Here is a 20,495-nt window from a genome sequence, read left to right as displayed (position 1 = left end):
TCCAGACTGATGTAGTTCCAGTCTGTTTCGAAACAATCTTCACCAATCCATACTCTATGTTTATGGGCCATACTGTTAAAAAACAGCAGCCAGATTATTAAAGCTACCTACTGAGAGACTTTCAGAGAAAGTTACTATTCTGAGATGCTATGAAACATGTTTTCAATGTACAGTACATTTAAAACGGTATTACATTCCATGCCTGGAAGGCAACAGCATACTCTGACCAACTCAGAAAGACAAACTGTCCCAGTGATTTCACTGAAAATAATCAGTATCTTTGGAACTTAAGGATTTAAAAAGCCTGCTCCTTCATCAGTTTCAGAGATAAGACATCTTATTTTTTCATAAATACTTACTGCCAAATACCGGAGTTGAAAGGTTCTCTGCTCTAGATACTATTGATGGCATTCCAGTGAAGGCAGAAACAATGGCATCAAAAAAGCTTGAATGAGGAGCTGCAACAAAGATTGGGGCTTCCTGTAGACTCGCCACTTTCCCTTTTACTTTAACTTGGAAACCCATTACAAAGAACAGGGTACGAGTTAGGCATGAGAGGGTTGTCTGGATCATCCTCCTTGTGAACAGAAACACAAAAACATCATCCAGGTTACAGCTAGTACTCTGAACAAATACCTAGCTCTCACCAGCACTGGGGGCAGGCACAGGACAGCAATACTACTCGAAAGGAGAGCATTGGAGGCTTTTTTTTTTTTTTTTTAAATGTTGGCATTTACAATATTATATTTACTATTTTAAAGATAAGACAATGTAAAGCATCTTCTCCGGTACAGTTCCCCCCTGTTCCCCAGGTATGCCATTATTCTTGCTGTATTTTATAGCACTTTAGCACGATGCTATTGAGAGGGCAGGATAAGTGCTTAGCAGATTCAGCATCACTGTTGTGAGAACATACATCACTCCAGTTCTGTTCTTTTTTGATCATTTTTAATCATGTAAGATTAAATAACATAAATGGGACGAGCTCCCTCAGTGGGACTATCATTTCTTGGCCTGGTTACTGCTCACTTCATGTGTCTCCTCTTCCTGCACGTAGCTGCAAAGTGTTGCAATGAGAGGAGACCCAGAAGCTGAGTGACTAAAACCAGAACACACAAAGGCAGCTTTAGAATACTCCTCCTTAGCATCACAGCTAAGAGAGAAACTGTCAAAGCTAATTTCGTTCCACATGAAAATTCAGCAAAGCTTCGTTCAGCTAAGTAACATTACCAAATACTTTTTAAAATAGTTTTCTTTCTCAAATATTCCTACTTGCATCATTACTGAAATAAGTCCTGGCTTACTGACAGTCTGTTAATAATGCTTTTTATAAAGATGTATCTCAGTCTCAAGGAACTCAAAAATTTACTTATTGAAAAGCTTCGCTATGGTTGTAAAATACTCTCATCAAAAAACTGCTTCCCCTGCAACAGTAAAAATAAAATTTGACAGAGGACTCCTCTTTAATCAAAAGGAGGAAGAGAGTGTGAGGAAAAAAATACTTTGGACACTGGCTTTGTGTTATTAAAAAAGCCCACAAACATAGAGCTCAACAAATATTGGTCACTTGTTACCTTCTCCATCCTTTAAGTGGCACTGATGCTCCTCCAGTGTGATGGAAAGTTGCAACTGATGCAGACAGCCAGGACAGCAGTAAAAGGATTATCATACATATGGCACGAAGAGGTAGCAAGATAATCCCCAAAAGAACAAGCTGGAAAAAGAGAGAGGAAATTGTGAAGAAATGGCATCAAAACAAATAAATATCTATGCAGTTACATTTTATGAATTTTAAAACACAGAAATTACTACTGTATGTCTTAATGTATGCTAGTACTAATGAGTCCAGTTTTCATACAGGGAACTTTAGTCACTCATAGCATTTCAAAATATATTTTCAGATTACCATTTCAGCTGGAAGTGGAACATCTGATTATTTGGGTTTTTGGCTTGGATGTTGTTAACAGAGAAGGTAATCAGAGTTTGCCATAGTTTATACTTAGACTTGGTCTGCAGCATACAACAAGGTCAGATGAGTCTGACCAGCTGCTATGTACCTCCACTACAGAGCTTCTATCACCAACCACCATCTGTCTAAAAGCCAAGTGGGATTGCTAAGATGATCACAGTGTGCTTCAACCTTTTAAAAACAATCTTGTGTTGAGCCACAGCACTGCTGTGAGCGATTCTCACTGCTACGGCTCGCAGCAGCGCAGAGGCAACGCGACTTCATTTCCCGTTAGGCAAACAGGAGTTCTCGGTAAAACCACGCTCATATTTTAAGGCATGGGTTCAGACCTTACAGTGCCCTAGGAGCTGCAGCAGCAGTTCTAGGCTGATTGCCTTTGGAAGCAGTTTGCTCACAGCCTGCACTACACAGACAGTAGAACCCAGCTACTAGGAAGACTAACTTCTTGTCTCCTGTCTGCGTTAAGCATCCTGGCTGTTAACCTCTACCCTAGCACTCCTTTAATCTTTCAGAATAAGCTGAAAAATCATAGTTCCTTTCCTCCTTGCAATCAGGAGACCATTTCTAACTTGAAGCAAACTTTTGGGAGAGTTTTATTATGGTTGCAGCCTGCCAAGCTAGGTACCAAAGTCAGTCTAGAAAGACCCAGGCTCACACTGCTGGTCAGTTCTCCAAATGCAATTATATGGGGAGCTGGAGGCACGAGAGCCACTTACATGCCCTGGTTGCAAATAATCCTCAAATATTAGCCCCAGCCCCCAAGAAGGAATTTTTAGCTTGCTTTTTTTTTTTTTTTTTTCCCTCATGCACAGCTCCAGCAAAAAGGTGTATTGGTACAAGGTTGTTAACAGCTTGTTGTAGTGCAGGGCAGGGCAGGAAGAAATTCTTTATTCTTGTACCCCAGTAAATTACTTTAGAAGCCATATCCTGAAGGCTGTTCTTTGTGGCACAACAGCAGTGCTACACAGATTGAGCAAGCACAGCCTGGGTGGAAGGTGAGCTGCCTTAGCCTGGGGAAGTCAGTGCAGCTTTGCTGGCAGGCTGTGAGCTGCTCTGTGTGCATACATGGCACAAAACAATACATACCCATGCAGAACTGTTGGAGTGGGCATTTTTTTACATTTGCACAGTGCTCCTCAAAACTTAGCATTTGGTTGTACCAGCAGCCACTGACTGACAGCTCCATCAATTCAAATATGGTAAAGTTATTCAATAATACGTAAGTTTCAGCTTTCAGATTTTGACAAGCACTTAGCTTGCAGTTCTGCAGTAACATCCACTGTTCTACAGAACTTCTGATGCTGTAACACACCTTGTGAATTCATACAGGAAGTCTGCATTGCTATTCAATTGTTTTTTGGGTGAGGTATCAGCCTGTGTAAAACGACAAAAAGAATCTGACTCATGACTTTTAACCTTAAGTTTTACACCAGTTCTATTCAAATAATTACTGAGTCATCTGTTACGTTCCCTTTTTAAAATCTGAATGATCTGTAGTCACAAACTGCCAACAGCTAACCAGTGGATTTGAATATGGTGAAGGAACACATGGGTTTCTGTATGTCATATCAGATCAGATAATTAATTTGTGAGCTTTACCACAACTGAACAACAGTGCTCCTCTTTCAAAATCAGCCTTTTTAGTCAGCTTTTCAGCAACAACTACTTACTGTACAGGAAAAGCGAGGCTTTGAGTAAGTTTTACAAAATCGTTTGCAACTTAAATATTTGAACTATGAGTATTAATTAATACCTCTTTTCTTTCAAAAGCAACAAATTATTTTAGTACATTTGCAATATAATCATCTTTGAGTCTTACTAATCCAATTCTTGAATATATTAGCTTGGATCTAACTTTGATCAACACAGTTCTTCCTCACAGTTCTGCCCCTCAACTCCTTTCCAGTTCCATTCTCGTGTCCTCCTACTGTTCTCTTGTCAACATCCAGAACAGGCTCTGGCCTTAGTCTTCTAAACCCAATTGTAATGACAGGGACTAAGAGGAATTTTGGGCCTTTGGGGCCAAAGGCATAGTGACCACCTATCAAACTGGACAGTGGGTACACTGTAAATGAGGATAAGGAGAAGGTGTTGCAGCTTAAGATCTGTAAGCGCTGCCACATAAGCTGGGCATGATTATTTGCTTCTTGCAGCATACAATTATTCTAACATTAAAGTTGTATATAAGTAGTCAGGGAAGTGCATTAGTAACTTCATGGACAATACCGAAAGGACTAATGTCAGCAGCTGGGCTTGAGAGATTTCGCCTTGGGCACTTATTGCTCCTACCCTCTTTGGTGCCAGACGCAGTAAATATGAAGAATTCAGGTAGCAAGTCTCCCAAAATCAGATATTCCCTATCACATGCATCCACTATAGTGGGATCTATAAATCCAGTTCAACAGTTCAGTTGTATTCTGTAATATGAAATAGGAGGTGTAAGCATGGATTAGCGTGTTTTCACTAAAATGATCTTTTTCCTTTATGGGAAAAAAAAAAAAAAAAAGGACTGAATGTGCACTGACCTACAATGAAAAACAAGGATGTGGTAGCAGAAGCAAAACAGTTCCCCCTCAAAACTTTAATAAATTCATTAATCTACTTTAGGCAGATGCACAGGTGGTGCTGATGTGCTGATGCAGGCTGTCAGCTTTCTAGGTCACTGTGTAATGAGGCAGAGATGATTTCTGCTCCATCAGCTGCAGAGGTGGGTAAAAAAAAAAGACAGAAAAGAGAAAGGTCAAGGTAGGATAGAAAAGGGCTAGAGAACAATGTACAGAACACAGGTACAAAGTTCAGTAACTACTGAGTAGGATCTGAGTCACTCATTTCTGTATGCAGTAGTCACAAAGACAGAACTACCCTGAGTCATCTCAAGCACTATTCCCGAGGAATCACCTAGTTCTTTCTGTGCAAGGTGCCTGTAACCACATAACCTTTCACTGCCGCAGTCAACAGCAATGACTGCAAAGCTGCATCACAGCTCACTGGTTCCAGTCCCTGCCCCAGCAGAGCGCCGTTCCCTCCTGCTGCACTGTGGAGCTATGTGTGGAATGTACTTTGCTTTAAAGCATCCCATGATTTTCATCCCTTCTTCCTGAAGGAAAAGATATATTTGTGGTAGTTAAAATGGCAATCAGAGCCTAAAACTAGTATGCACTAGTAGTTGTGCACCCCTGCAAAGAACAGCCAGCACACTGTCCATGTCTGGAACCTCATTAGGAAACTGCTATCAGTACCCAGGCTTCATGCCTGCAGCTACCGGATCGGATGCACCTGAGATGTGTCTGAGGCCACCAGTAAAACAAGGGATAAAGAGATTTGAAACTGTTTTCCAGGTTTCTCAAATTTCCTCTCCCCAGCTTCCTTCAGGGCAAACATTGTTTATAACTTTCGGAAGAGCTATATGAAACATAAAATATTTATTCGTAACAACCAGCAGAAATTTGCCGTGAGTTCCTACACAGCGATGTGCTTATCGTCCTCACGGAGGTGTCACTGAGTACAGCTCTTAAAACGAAGCTGTTTGCTTTCTTCACCGCACAAGCCCCCGACAGCCCGCCGTGCAGCGGTGCCGACACCACGCACAGCAACCCTCTGCGGCCGCTCACGCAGGGTGCAGGCGTTCCGTTTTCCCTAAGAGCAGCGCGTTATCTGCAGTCACGGTGCAAACCAGCCGCAGTTCGGTCCCGCACAGGAGGCTGAAGCTGCAGGCTGCGCACGGTGCGGAGCGGGCTGCCGGCTGTACGACGCCTAACGGACAGCGCGGCTTCCGGACGCCCCGCCGTCACACGCGGCACGGCGCGCCGTCCTCGCAACGCGGCCTCCGGCTTTCGCCCGTCCCGCCGCCGACGATCCGCGGGCTCCGACACGCGCCGAGGCCGCCGCGGCGGGAGGCTCGGATCCCGGCTCCGCGCCGCGCCGCCAGCCTTACCCGCAGCTTGTCCCCTGCGCTCGGTCCGCCCGGGTGGACGAAGGGGTTGGGAACGACGGGCGGGGAGAAGGACTGCTGCCGGGGCAGCGGCAGCGCGCGCTGCGCCATGCCCTCAACACCGCCGCGCCGACGCCCCGGGCGATGTTTGCGCATGAGCCGCGGCCGGGGGGGCGCCACAGCCGTGCCCGGTGCTGACCGGCGCTGCCCCGCCCGGCGAGCCGCCCATAACCAACCGCTCGCGCCCAGGCAGCCGTTGGGCTCGCGCACGGTCCCGCGCGCCTTCTGAGGCGCGAGCTGCTGGGCGGGAACCGGGAGCGCACGGCGTTCTGCCGTTCTCCCTTCGCTGCCTCCCGAGCTGTAGCCCGGCACCCTCCTTCCCCGCAGCCCTCGTTCGGCATCGCAGCGCTGGGTGCTGAGGCGGCGGTTGCCGCAGGCTGAGCCCTGGCGTTCCTGTGAACGCGAGCGGTGCTCGGCATCCACGAGGGCTGACATGTGAGAGATAAGAGACAGATTGGCGTTTCACAGCGTGCGACGGAAGCCCTTTTCGAGCGAAGGATGCGCTCGCGTGCTGCGGAGAGCCATAGTGTGAGACGAGGTACGGAGATCCGCCGAGGGCGGTCCGTACGGGAGCTGGGCTCCCACCTGGCCCCGGCTCACACCGTGCAACGCCTGCAGGGCGGCCCTGGAGAGGGGCTGGGTGAGGCTGAGGAGCTGTGGCAGAGCCCTGCTGCACGGAGCCTTGTTTCCCATCACGTGCCTTTCTTTGCACCCCAAGACGCTTCTGCTTCCTCTGCTAAAGGAACTTGCAGCCTGACCGCGGTTAGGAAACACGCGCTTGGGTTCACGCACTGATCTGCTGCTGCGGGTGAGCCAGCAGGACGGCAGTCTGCAGAGCTGCTCCCAGACCTGGCCTTAGCAGTGGCATCTGTTCTCTATGCAGGCACCGTGTTTTGCTGTGGTGTTCTGTTCTATCTCACGTCTGTTCTTCAGTGAAAATATTGACACTTCTTCCCACATCAATCTGTTGCTGAACCAACTATTCGTATTGCTGTAAAAAGATCACATAAACCTTATGGTTCAGTTCCCGGTTTGGCGTGGCTGCTTCCACCAAATATAGTTTTAGTAAACACTAAAAATTATCCGTGGTTTGAACTGTGTGTGCTGAAGGAGTAATCCTAATGATATCCTTGGGTTAACTGGAGCCTGCGCGTCACAGAAATGCGGTGAGTGGAGGATTTCCCTCGGCAGGTTTCCAGGGTCACCCAGTGACCACTGGTCCTTGGAACCGGTGCTGTGTGGAAGATAAGGCTGAGGGAACCCCAGAGAAGGGGCTCAGTTCTGCCCTCGTTAACAGATCGTTGTACAAGCTCTTTCTAAAATCCCACAGCTTTCCTAGCCAATCTGTTCCCATATATACAAATATATTTTCTGAGTAGAGCCTTTCTCTCTGCAATTTATATCCATTTTCTTAGTGGATGTGAACTGTTCCCTTTCTTCTTTGCAGTTATTGTTTGCATACCCTTACAGTGCTTTCATGATTCTCTCAAGCCTTCCCTACGCTCAGCAGTTGAGTGCTTTCAGGTTTTCTCCCCCAGGTCATAGTTTCTAAAGATCTGACTATTCCTGGTGCTTCTCTCTGGCTTTTCTCCAGACCTTTCAGGTGCCTAAACTGGAAGCACTTCTCCCCAGGAGGACTGACCAGTGCTGGTGGTTGGGCAGGAAGGATTACTTTCTGACAAGTTTCTATATCCCCACACAGTATCTGCTTCTATCTCACTGCCCTGGCTCTGTGACTCACGCTGTGATTCACGATAACGCTTAGATGCATTTCTGCACAATTACTTGTCATTTAAAATGTGAAGTTCTAAGAACAAGCCACTGCATTTGTCCTTATCAAATCCAATCCTGCCTCTAGAATCTGGGATACTAAAGTATCTAGTTTTACAAATTTGATGCTTTTTTTGTGCAGAAGAATTGTTAAAAGACAATTGTACTGATTATAAATATTTACTTATCTAAGGCTGATTAGCCATAGTGACCCCAAAAAGGCTTAACTTCACTGGTTACGAGGTATGAACAGTGCAACAAAAATGTTCTAATCTTCAGAATGTGTGAAGGTGTGATCCTTTGGTTAAACTGACGTCAGTCACACTTGCATAATAATTCCTGTCTGGTCTGCCGGTCTATGGTAGAATGAACACTGGTTCACGTTCCTCTAATACGAAACAACTAAAACTGAAACTGATTTCTGCAATCATTTCAGTTACCATTACCTCAACAGAGCATCTGATACTACAGATTGGCAAGATGGGAGCAGTAGCATTAGTTTGCTGTCAATTAGGTGTGTGTTTTTCTTTCTCCATGTTTGAACCTACACCCACCTTTATTTCTGCAGGTCCCTAGGAAGGTAGATGTTCTCCCTAAGGTGCTTTACCCTGGATTGTCTTGTACTGTAAAATGAGGCTCTAGAGCAGGTGTAGCTTCAGTGTGTACTCTAAATAGTTTCCCTTTTTAGCATTTTCATATTTAATTCTTCAATTGGGCCTGTTGCCTTAACTTTATAAAACACTCACGAAGGCATTTTTAACACGGAAATGGAAATCTCGCCTCGTGTTTGAGTTGCTCCCTGCTTGCTCTTGACGAACACTCCCCCTCTTGTGGCCGCAATCGTGTAATGCCGCTGCACAGAAAATTGAGGGCAGAATCTGAACTACATGTGAGGAAAAGCACGACCCTTCGTCGAGGAATACTACAAAACTTCTTCATGCAAAGTGTCGTTCTGATTATTGTCTTACTTTCTGTGGTATTAATTGTGAGCTACTTTTACATAATGGGTATGAAATCAGAAATAGATTTCTAGTGTGTTTTCACTGTGAGTTTAACTTCTCCTTTCTTTCTTTGCAGATCATGATCTACTAACACCAGTTCGTTCTTTGCTCCCCTCCTGGAGCAATGCCTACTGATCCCTCCCAAGAGAAAACCTGGGTGCAGATGGCAGATGTTTTCTCCAGTGTCCAGTGAAGCCAAATAGCATGAATGGCAAGTCGCATCAAGTTTGTTTTTCTTCACCTGAGACAGCATCGCAGTGTTATCCTGGTAAGTCATGTATCCTCAGAGGTCTTCATACCTCAGCCATACAACACAACCTCTGTGGCGTGCTTATGTTAATAGCACTGTGGCAGATTGCCACAGATATTTTAAACTAAAAAGCCACAGGCTTTTTTGATGATTGTATCTGAGAATCAGAAAGCCAGCATGAGTCTCCAAGGAAACCCAAACTCAGTGCTAAGCAGTGTGGACATACCTGTCTCCCCAGTGATGTCCACAGGGGTAAACATGGCCTGTCATGTCGTTAATAGCAGCTGCAATAGTAAACAACATACTTACCATGAAAGAGGAATCAAAATCACTTTTTCAAGTACTGATAAAGGACTAATTAAGTGGTATACAGTGATGGAAATAAGATCTGATTGTAGAAGGGAACTGAAACAAACATTACTTAACAGTCTCTATAACTAATATCTATTTAACACTCAGTAAAAAATGCCATCCATGGGAATGTTCAATGGGCCAGATAACAGACAATGTAATTTGTTAGGACTTCATCAATTGATTTCAGACTGCTGAGAATCTAGCTCTGCATGTCTTTCAGTAGAATTTATTGTTTCTGTGTCACTGTAAACAATGGAAGCAGTTCTGGCCTGTTCCTTCACAGTGCTCAAGTGTTTGTGGACCAGAGGATGTAGTGACAGGCATGCATAATCCATCCAAGCAAACACACGCATGTGCATGCATGCATACACAACCACCCCATGCTTTGCTTTTCTCTTTTCAAGTCAGTTGTAGAGATAAATGTATCTTTGGGTTTTGTTTAATATTAAATGTAACTGAAACACCTCTAAAGCTAACGTGCCTCCTGGATGCTACTTGACATATTCTCTTACAGAAATTCCTTTCTCTTCCACTTCCCCTTGTTCCTTAATCATTAGACTTTCTGTGCTAGAGTTGTGCCTGTAGGGTTCATACAATGTTTGTCTGGTAAGTTTTCAAATGATTCATCACATTTGAGAGTTGTTTATAGCTGTTTTTATTAACTGGAAGTTGCTGTACCCAGTCTGAAGGATAGGAGTCCAGCCCATTCCCTAATCTACGTAAAATAATCTACAAGTATGTCCTGGTGTGCTACATCAGAGAGAGAAGCTTCGTGCTAAGAGTTCCCTGAAGCTGCATCTACTGAATTGCTTTCTTTTGACATTGCTTAACTGATGGAAGACGAGTAACACGAGAAGCAAGAGCCTAGCCACTTCAGTTTGCGAGTTATACTTGATAAAGTCCTACACAAAGGCAGGCACTTGAATAAATGCTTACCTTGCATGTTGTTCATCCTGGTGAAGTAGGACTTGTGTTAGATTTTAGGTCCTAGTCTGGCAGATAGATTGCTGAGCTAGCTCAGCTAACGAGTTAAGGGAAAAAATACATTAACATTGTGTCTTGCTGATGCTGTCTGAAAATAAAGGCAGTGTTTATCTCAGGGAATCCACTGGGGCCGTCCCCTTGGAGAACGCTTCCAAAAAATTTCCTCACCTGTGGTGGCTGCAAAACTGGACAACTTGACAAGATTTTCTCTTCTGTTTCTCTGGGTAAGGAAAGCTCTGGACTAATGATGGGGGATCTCCAAATCCCAGTGCTCCCAAACTAGTACCTTCCCTGATTATTGAATTCACTTGAAAACAAAAGAAAAAAGTAGATTTACAAGAAAAAGAGTGACTCCAGTGAATTGCGTGAGAATGAGATATAAAATTAACTGGTTTTTTTTTCCCTTTGAACTGAACCCAGGAGCCTCAGTAAAGTTTACCCTATTTAAAGCATTAATTAGGGAGCTGACTGTACATAAAGATAAAACAACTCTTAAAGAAGTCTCTGGGGAATAAAAAAAAAAACCAGTTTTGTCTACATGAGGCAAAAGAATTTTAATTAGAAGCCAATGAATTGAAGTGAACTGATATGAGCAACAAAAAGAGAATTTATCCCACAATGTATTCAGGGAACATAATTGAATGTTCATTAGCTAAGAATTATATACTGACTGTTAATGAGCAGAAATGAATATGTATTATTTCTTATTAAGCTGGAAATGTATGGAACTAATTGCATTTAAATATAGTAGCTATAAAGCTGTGTTGGTTAAGTGTCAATATGAAGAACAGGGAAGTCATAGGTGAATTTGTATTCTTCACTGCAGTATTGCTTTAAGGATTTATTATGCTAAGTGGTAGTAATACAGAGCTTTCTGTGGAAGTAGTTAATATGTTGTGCTGGGAGGACTTGGGGGTGCCTTCATTTGGATAGGATTTATGCTTTGTTTAATATACATTAAAGAAGGCAGCACTGCCAAGAAAAAAGTTTTTAAATTACTGTAAAACTGTTATTCCTGCTTCTGTATGAAGAGAGACCTCTGTTGTTCATGACTAAATGGCAGTCGGCTTGTTGATACTAGAGCTTGATAATAATCTCAGGAGAAAATTTTGGTAAGATTTCCTTGTTGAAGAACTACAGGAAAAAGCCATCTTGCTGCTAGGTGTGGTGATAGAAAAGTGGAATTAATGTGTGTTAACATGGGATGTGCTGTGCATGCGCTTAAGAAGGGCCTGTGCCTGCCTGGGAAAGCTTACAGTTACATTGCAGACCAAGTTAAAGAGGAAGCTGACAGCAGCCTTTTAACTGTTAAAGGTAGGCCCTCTGAGCTATCCAAATTTGTCTTTAATGTAGAGATGTGTTTTTATCACAGCATTCATTAGCACTAAGCACTGCTCACACGTTTTCCAAAAGACTGCAGCTTTTTTCCTATTCACAAGAGGGCGATAAATCCCCAGTCATCGTTACTCAGCCGCTACTGAGTGCTCAGTAGTTACTGCAAAACAAGCATCTAGCTGTCTGATGACTGATATGTAGAGAGACATGTATAAAATATTGTGACACCTTTTCTTTTGTTTTATGGGAAGTCCAGGCTAGGCTCAGGTCATTTCACACCACTGCAGATCCTATTGGCAGTACGAACTACATGTGGAAAGGTTATTTAGAGGACTGCCCCCACCACAAATGTTTTCTTTGTGGTATACTTACAAAGATTACATTCAGATTCATGTCAAATGCCTCGAATAATGTGATTTTCAGTGTACTTGGAGAGTTTCCCATATCCTAAACTTTGTTGTGTTATTTCTTCCTCACGGTGAAACAGTCCTTGGAAGTCAGAATTTTCAGTTTATTAACTTTAATCCTTTGCCTCCATCAAAGTATCTCTTCTGTTACAACTCATTTAAATGCAATGATATTTTACCTAAATGCAAGGACCACAACTTTAAGCCTTAATGTGTTGAAAATATTGGCATGGGAAACTGCTGTAAGCACCGTGATTTCTCTTTTTATGTAGAGAATTTTATTAACATGTTATTATCCTTTTAAATATGTAGATTTATTCACTTTGTCTCCCTGCAGTAGTTTCTGTTTATTGCTGTACAGTAGAATAGATTTAGGAAGTTCATGTAGAATAAGGAATAATGGGGAAAAAAAAAAAAGAATTGGTTCAGAACAGTAAATTACTTTATGGATCTGTTGATGTTACTGGAGTGTTTCTTCCAGTTCATTTATTTCAAGGAGCTGGATTTCAGTTCCAACAACCCAGCTCATGCAATTTTTAAGCTGTCAGTATTAGAATGACTTTTAATAATTTACTGTACGGTATGGCCTCTGAAGAATACTCTCACTGTGTCCTAATGTGAAAAATGAAGAGATGTCCAAAGTCTCCAGCAGCACATGGAGACATTTGCTTCAGGTGTTTTTTAGTAGTGTCCAGCTGAGCTTCAGTGCCTTAAATGATGTGACTTCCAGTATGTCCTTTAAATGATAGACAAACCCATGGCTCTTGAGACTACAGTCTGAATGGAGTTCTAGGTCTGTCTGAGACACCTGGAACTAAGACACTTGTATATTGTCTTTCAACAGCTTTTAGTCGTCTTTCGTTGCAGGAATCCAGAGGCTTGTCTGGCCCCTTGCCCAGTCTGATTACTTCAGGACTGTGTTAGAAGGGAGCCACGAGAAAGTGGGGCTATCTCTTAGCTAACTCTTTTGTTACTATGCTGCCTGTAAAAACCTCTGCTGACTGTCTTCCCCATCCTCAGCCCTAGTTTCTACAGGGTCTGCATGCTGCAAGGCGGAGTTGTCCTTGAGCATAGCACCAGTTCTGCACTACTGATAACTGCAATGCAAAAGTAAGTGCCTAGTCAACACGCAGTGCTTGGAAGAGAAGCAGAGAGGAGTTCTGGGAGAAAACTCTGGCCTTACTCGCTCTGTTTAAGTGAAATTAGTCTTCCCTTTTTTTCCTAAGCACCAGACAAAGGATATGGCCTCTTCACTGTATTTTCTTGACTCTATTGCCAAAGGGTTTTAATGGCTGCCTTGTCACAGACAGAAGTTCATAAACTCCACTTTAAACATGAGCTGCTTAACAGAGATTCTCTCAGTACAGTGATATTTTGGCCATTTTAGTTAAAACCAAAATTATACAACAGAAATATGTGATTGCCTGTTGGTTTACCAGCAGCTTTCCTCCAGAAAGTAGCAAAGTTCTGTGTGCTTCATCACCACACCATAACTAGTTGGCAGATGCAGTCACAATTCTGCTCTGCATCTGAGAAGATGAAAGTCCAAATAAGGCAAGTTCAGTTGCAAATATAATGTGCCTCACTGTAATGTACAGCTTGTGTGTATCCAGCTAAGGAAAACAAACCGCTCTCACCACAACTATATGCCCTGCAGAACTCCATCCACGTGTCAGAAAGATGCATATTTCTGTCATGTTTGAAGTTCTAAGCGCACTGTGATCGTAGGGGATCAAGTATACAAACAGGCCAGTTCTTTCTATGTATTTGACAGAAATTTAGTAGTTGAGAGAAGAAGAAGCAAGAGCAAGTATTTCCAACCGACTCACTTGATGTATCTAGAGGAGTAAGATACCATAACTATAATTAAGGGGGGAAAGGAAGATATCTTACATAGGGTCCAGGCTAGAATTTTGCTGTAAAGCATGTAGTAGAGGGGTATTGTTAATACTGGGGTACTTCTTTCAAGGAAGAAGGTGTGAAGACTAGAGAAAGAGCTCGATAGAACTTGTTGGTTTTCAGGAACCTGTTGCTAGGTTGACAGCAAGAATTTTGCTGCTTGTTGAGTGTAACTGAAGCTTGTGGCATGCCAAAAGCCAGAAGAAGCTCTATGGAAGAGTGTGCAAGTGCCAGAGAAATTACAGACACTGATTGCAGGTGCTTTGCATTGGTGCTGTTTGTTTCAAATAAGGCTTCAGCTTGGAAATATGCATTAGGATTAGAAACACTGCTTAAACTCTCTCCAGATGGCTTGGAAAAGCTTTTGGAAGCTGCAAAATGAGGCAAGTTCAACAGCCTGGAATTGTGCCTCAAACAATAACGCAACAACTTCTTTTTCTCCAGTAGAATCAGATCACAAATGTGGATGTTAACAGAGGATTATGGAGCTGTAGCTCCGTTGTCATAAAGAGAAATGATGATTAGTTACAGAGACTTGTGAGCTTTCTTCCCATCGGCAAAGGGGCACGGACCCACAGGGGCTGGGTGTTGGAATTTCACCCATGCTTCAGTGGGTAAACGACAGCATCTCTGTGCTGGTTTTCCAGTATGATGTGGCTATCTTGCAGAAGGGATTCAAAGGCATAATCAATTGTAAAATGCATTGAAATAGAAAGTGCTATCTCAGTGCAAAGTGGTTTTATCTACTGCTGCACACCCAAAGGATTTAATTTTGAGGTGGAGACACATTTCTTAATGCCTGTGATTTGTACAGAGCCATTGAAAATCATAATGCCTTGGGTTGGTGGTGTTGGAGCCTTGTTCTTAGTACAGTCAGAGGCAATTCTGTCACTGATTTCAGCTTGAAGATGATCCAGCCATTTATCAGGAAGCTTTAGGTAAATGAAGGAGTTTCCAAAACAAGAGATCTAGGATTTCTGAAAAGCTACATTATGCAGTGCCAGTCCTAGCTCCAGTACTCCAGTATCTCTGGTGTCAAAGGACTTTTCTAAGTGCAGTAGAGCTCAATATGTTAGTGAATTACTCAGGGTTTTATCAAGCCAGAATTTGAAGGAGACTGCTATGTTTAGTGCTGTTTCCAGATATAAAAACATGTGAAGAACACTTGAACAGCCTATAGAGATTTTGGCAGTAAGTGAACAAAAGACAGAAATATGTATGCAGTTAAAATAGATCATATGATCCATGAAAGGAGTTACAAATAGTGCGCATCATTGATGTAGAAATTGGGAGCAATGGTAGATGAGGAGAAACTCAACAGAAAGAAAAGGAGAGGAAATAATAAAAACAACAACAAATCAATCTGTAGGAATTTATCCCAACATCAGTATAGTTTAATATGTATTGATAATTGGGGTATGTCTCTGACAGTCAAGTCAAACAAGAAACGTGGCTCTTGCTCTGAAGAATTTCAGGGTATGTAGATCTGTGAACAATTTATATATCAAAGCAGTCACCAAATGGGCTGGAGAGGCAGAGCAACAAATCACTTCCAGAAGCTGCCTTTATCATGATTTAAAAGTAATGTTAATCTCTGTGTTGCTATGAAAGTGAATATTAATGTAAATATTTAAAATCTGATTTTGATTTTGGGATGGGGGCTTCTGACTCCTCAGAATTGGACCTGCAAAGCTGTGCTTTGACCATGTCAGCTGCATTCTTTTGCCATACAAATGACTGACAAATCCAGAAAGTTCTTCTAAACTCTGTGTACTGTCTTGTTAAATCAGGGTGCAGTGTCTCATCTGACCACTGAACACCCATAAAACAAGTAGAACTTGGACTGGTGTACAGGTGACTTTCTTATTAAATATCAGAGTATCCCATGTTTCTGATGTTTTGTAAAGGATCTGTGTTGGCAGATGGTTTTATACCTTTGCATTCATTTCTTATTTTGGAAAGGAAGATCTTTTAATAATATTTAACATGAACCTCTCCCACCCCTGTGCTTTGTGCTGCTCTGGTGAAAGTGGTGTTCTTCTGCAAAAGCTCATAAATTGCTATATGAAATGTCAAAAATGATAAAGCAAAACAAAGGACCTCTCAAGACAACCACGCTGCCATGCATATCTGCAATCTACAGAACCCCTGCCTTATTGCATTTAGATTTCAATGAACGCTTTTCTTAAGAGCTCACGTTTCAGGAGGCAGGGAATTATGTTCTCGATGTAAATAGCAATGTTTGCCTTTTCTTTAAAAAAAGAAGCATTCTCACCACAGTGGTAAATCCCTACAAGCAAACTAAAACACACGGGCCATGAGTTATGGAATTCAATATCTGAAATCTGTCTCTGTACTTGTTGGGCTGCCATTCATGGCCATACAGCAAAAATGCCATAGAGAATTATCTTCACTAAGTTTTTATGTACCTTCAAGGTTTGACAATGAGAGAAGGGAGGAAGCCAATAACTTCTAAAGGACACTAATGAACTCATTTAGCCCCCTCTTTTTTTTTTTAACATCTTACTCTAGATTTTATAGCTTCACTTTTAGCAGATGTGGTACAGCACAAGATTTATGTCTGAGTGCTTATCGCACCTTAGTAAAAGGCATTTAAGTTTTTCCATTAGAATGCTTTCTATTCACGTTTTCCTTGATAGCGTTTTTACCCACTTAGAACGCTGCTCAGAGGGTGGCAAGGGTTAGGGTAATCATTAATGCATTCACGTTGGGTGCTGGAGGTGTTAATGCTTTGCTGCCAGTTGTGTTTCAGTGCTAGCTATCTCTGGTGTCAAAGGACTTTTCTAAGTGCAAGGCCAGCATTGTCCTTGTCTGAAATCACCCTCAATAACTCTCCTGAACTTTCTCAGTCACAGCTTTTGGTTTCCCAAGAAATCAGGCTTACATCCTTGGAACATCTGTAGAACAGTTGCAGATAGATTTTAAATGTTTGCAAATTTCTCTGGCAGTCATCTCTGTGTGCTTCACTTAGATCTCGTAAGGGTCAACTGAAGGAGCAAGTGGGATGACAAGTAAAGAGGACAGAGTTTAACAAGGTGAATTTGTGACACCTTTCTTTGCAGCAGTATCACTTGAATCATACTTTCAGAATGAAGGGCACGGTCTCAATTTTAGCTTTATATTCAGCTAGTGATTTTATACTCCCTCCTCTACATGGCATCTGAGAGCTTTTGTGTAATTTTGCAGGTGAGACAACCTTTATCTGTTAAGCTGAGCTCTTTTCCCCTTCTTATTCTTTCCAGAGAAAAACACTAAGCTAGTATAATAATAATAATAATATTGCTACCTGTGTTGTGTTTGGAGTTGTGTTGAGAGCTTAGTTATTCAGGGACTGAAAAAGCCTGGCGTTGTCATTTTCTGAAATCTGATGGTATTTTTTTTGAGGAGGTTGGATCGATTCCCAAGCTGGTTTAGCAAATCTTTCATTGCAGCAGTGCCTATCCATGAAAGCCAAGTGGCTTGTTTTTCACACAGACTTAAAGCAGATTGCATGTAATTGAAGAAGAATGAAGTTGAGCGAAGGAGGGATGGAAACACCAGAAAATTCTCAGGTTATTTTTTGAAATTTCAGTTTCTTGTTCTCGATCTGAAAGCAAACATTCTGTCTTTGCATGTACAAATTGAAGTATATATCAGGACCTCTAAGTATGCCTGGATAGCCTGAACTGCAGAGCTTCTCCCAAGTATGAGGAAATTCCTCTTGTAGCAAAGCTGAGCACGAGGTTTCTGGCCAAGTTTAAAATATCAAGGAGGGGAAGCTAATCCTGTTTAAGGAACTTCTACAAGAAAAGTCATGGATCTTAGCATGCAGTCATGCAATAACATTCCAGCTTATTGTGTTTCATTTAAAAAAAAATAAGCAATGTGAATAATTGCTGATGTACACAGCAGGCTGATCAAATACTGCTAAGTATTTCTGTGGCACAGAATGAGTAGAATTCTTGCTGAAATAAAGAAGAAGCTGACTGCTATCTTGAGCTGCACTGTTGTACGCTGGATTGATTGTCATTCACTTGGGAATGTCTTGTGTAATAAGCTAGAACATACTGCCACGGATGCTGAAGTTCCCATTATTTTCTGGTGAAGTGATGATTATGACCCCTTCCACCATGCCTTGTCCATGGCTTGCCACTCAAGTCTTGAAGATTAGCAGATGTCTCAGCCTCCTCAGCTCCACAGCAGACTCCCCAGGTACGCCCTGAGGATTAATTAGTTCAGTGGTAGTACTGCCAAGTTAGCATAAATTAAATCTGAATAACAGAGAGCATGATGCCGTAAAACATAATGCTATGCTGTGGCCTATCTATCTAACATGTACATAATGCACCACCATACAATTACTTCGTGGTCTGAGAGCACAGCTCAGCTGCCAGAAGTCAAGCTGTGCATAAATGGCAGAAAGAAGTGCTTTAGTTTGGTAATTGTGGTGAAGATTTGTAGAAGTGTTCTTTTTTTTTTCTTCATCCCCCTCTTTCCCTTCTCCCCACCCCATTTCCTGAGCTGAGAATGTGAAGTTGGCTTTGTTTAGTCTTTGGTTCCAGGAAGATGTAGCTTCTGCTTAAGGCACCACTGAGAACCTGAGTTAGCCAATACTCTACAGACAAAGTTGCCAACAACCAACTAAAGTGAAGTGTGTTTTAAAATACATGTGCTGACAATTATATGGAAAGGTAAAAAGTGTGTAATAAAGGAATTCACTGAAAGCAAAGTCTATACTTGAAATGAAATTCTGTATAAGCAGTATAACTCTTAAGCTGTTGAGATGTGATACAGGGCTTTGGATAGATGCTCAGCTACCAGGGTTTGTATGTTTACACATACTTCGTAAACAGCAGGATTTGGAATCCAGTCATGTCCTGTGGTTTCTTCATATCCTTTATGTTGGATAAAAAAATAAGCTGTTGTTCGTGGCATTGTGGAAACAGAGCTGCTTAAAGGAGAAGTCATGGGATGTGATAAGTTCTTGACATTTTATAGGCTTTAAATCAAGAGTTATCCCTTATCTAAAAGTGACAACAATGTAGTAATCAGTGGGCTGAAATTTGAGGAGTCGGTGAAGGAGTTCAGGCTAAATTATCTCAACATTCCTTCATGAGCAAAAGCTACCAAACCAATTCTCAGCACAAATACAGTTAGAATTTCATGAAGCACTTTATGTTGAAATGGGTACGTGGTATTCTAAAGGACTTGGTGGGGGGAACACCTTCACTTTAACCTTTCCTTCCCCAAAGCTGTTGTGAAAACTGAGTTGTTTTAAAGTGCCATGCAAATGGAAAGGAAGGACATCCGACCTTTTTCTGTAATGTAAGGCTGTGGTGTTTAAGTCAGTGTTTTTTCCCCTAATAAATAAGAGAACCTTGCACGCTGGTAAACTGTAAGTATGTTTGCAAATAGCCACCAGGACTGAGGTATTGATAAAACATGTTAATAGAATGTACCCATTTCATCTAGGAAATGAAGGCATCTTACTGATGTAGATTAGGTCACGATGGATATTAGCAACTGGGAGAGAACAGATTAATCTGTGTGAGAGGGAACTATTTAGAGGCATTCTTCAGCTCCAAATAATGAAATGACATAGAGACACAGTTACATTTCTGTTCATTGACAAACGTGCTGCAGTAAAGAGCCTACCAGGAGCATGCTTTGAATTGATTTTCTATCATGATAACTGTATGAAATGTGCCCAAATACTGGAGTGGAGTTCAGTAGTTCAGTCTATAGTATGTTATCTGTTACCTCATCTGTGACGTTTCTTCGGGTGATTTTCTTTTCTTTTCTTGCATAAAAAGCAGAAAGATGACCTTTGCATTTCCTCCCTAGTAATAAGGTAGTTCATCTTCAAGTTTTGAGCTGCTTGAGTATTTACGTTATCCTGTCAATAATTCATTAATCTTGGCATTTCTGTGATGCTTCAAATGTTGCAGTCTACCTAAGTGCAGGGACGGCTGCGTGGTTTCAGAGGAAGGGCTGCTTCCCCATAGGATCCATGGCTGAGTGATGGACAGGGTGGGGCAACACTGGGAAGACGAGGCCAATACTGGCTTCCCAAAGAAGAAACAGCCATCACGTCTATGGAGATCACCACGTGGCTGCTGCTTTAGGGCGCTGATGCACTCTGCCATTTACAGTATCCTCACTTATGGCCTCTGTACGTTTTGGTTAACCCTCTGGAGCGACTGGCCTGTAACTCTGGAGTTTTGTTTTGAATCCAAAACTGTGTTGGCACTGCCTGCCCTCATCTGTTCTACAAGATGTGTGTAGGAGTGTGAGTGAGTGTGCAGCAGCCATCAATTGCTGCAGCTCCGTTCCAAGGCACAGCCTGCTTAAATCTCTCTTCTCCAGGCTGAGCATTGGTCACACTAGTCACGTGCCAAAATCTCTATTAAACAAACAAACAAAAACCAAAACCCCTTTGGAATTGTTTTGGAAGGCCAATTCTAGAGTGAACTAATCAGTATCGTATGTTGAATTATGCTTGGGTAGACGACCAGTTAACATTACATTTAGGCGG

The 20,495-nt window shown here is 42.2% G+C and overlaps 1 protein-coding gene across 3 annotated transcripts in view; it reads right to left on the bottom strand.

Moving 5' to 3' along the window:
* Positions 1 to 6,561, bottom strand: part of LPCAT2 (lysophosphatidylcholine acyltransferase 2) — a 28,704-nt gene extending 22,143 nt beyond the window's left edge. Inside the window, exons 1-4 of one of the 3 annotated variants that reach the window (XM_052685947.1) lie at positions 5,904 to 6,016; positions 4,495 to 4,668; positions 1,575 to 1,714; positions 360 to 577 (exon numbers count right to left, since the gene is read on the bottom strand). In XM_052685947.1, the coding sequence (XP_052541907.1) occupies positions 360 to 577; positions 1,575 to 1,669 (313 nt within the window). In that variant the 5' untranslated portion in view covers positions 1,670 to 1,714; positions 4,495 to 4,668; positions 5,904 to 6,016. Of the gene's footprint in view, positions 1 to 359; positions 578 to 1,574; positions 1,715 to 4,494; positions 4,669 to 5,903 lie in introns of all 3 variants that reach the window. The other 2 variants (XM_052685946.1, XM_052685945.1) reach the window with 2 other exon arrangements.
* Between the last annotated feature and the right edge of the window lie 13,934 nt (positions 6,562 to 20,495).

Source organism: Tympanuchus pallidicinctus, unplaced genomic scaffold (genome assembly GCF_026119805.1).
Source record: "Tympanuchus pallidicinctus isolate F22 unplaced genomic scaffold, pur_lepc_1.0 scaffold22, whole genome shotgun sequence".
NCBI lineage: Eukaryota > Metazoa > Chordata > Aves > Galliformes > Phasianidae > Tympanuchus > Tympanuchus pallidicinctus.
Note: the sequence above shows the minus strand (reverse complement) of the source record. Positions and strands in the feature narration are given on the sequence as shown.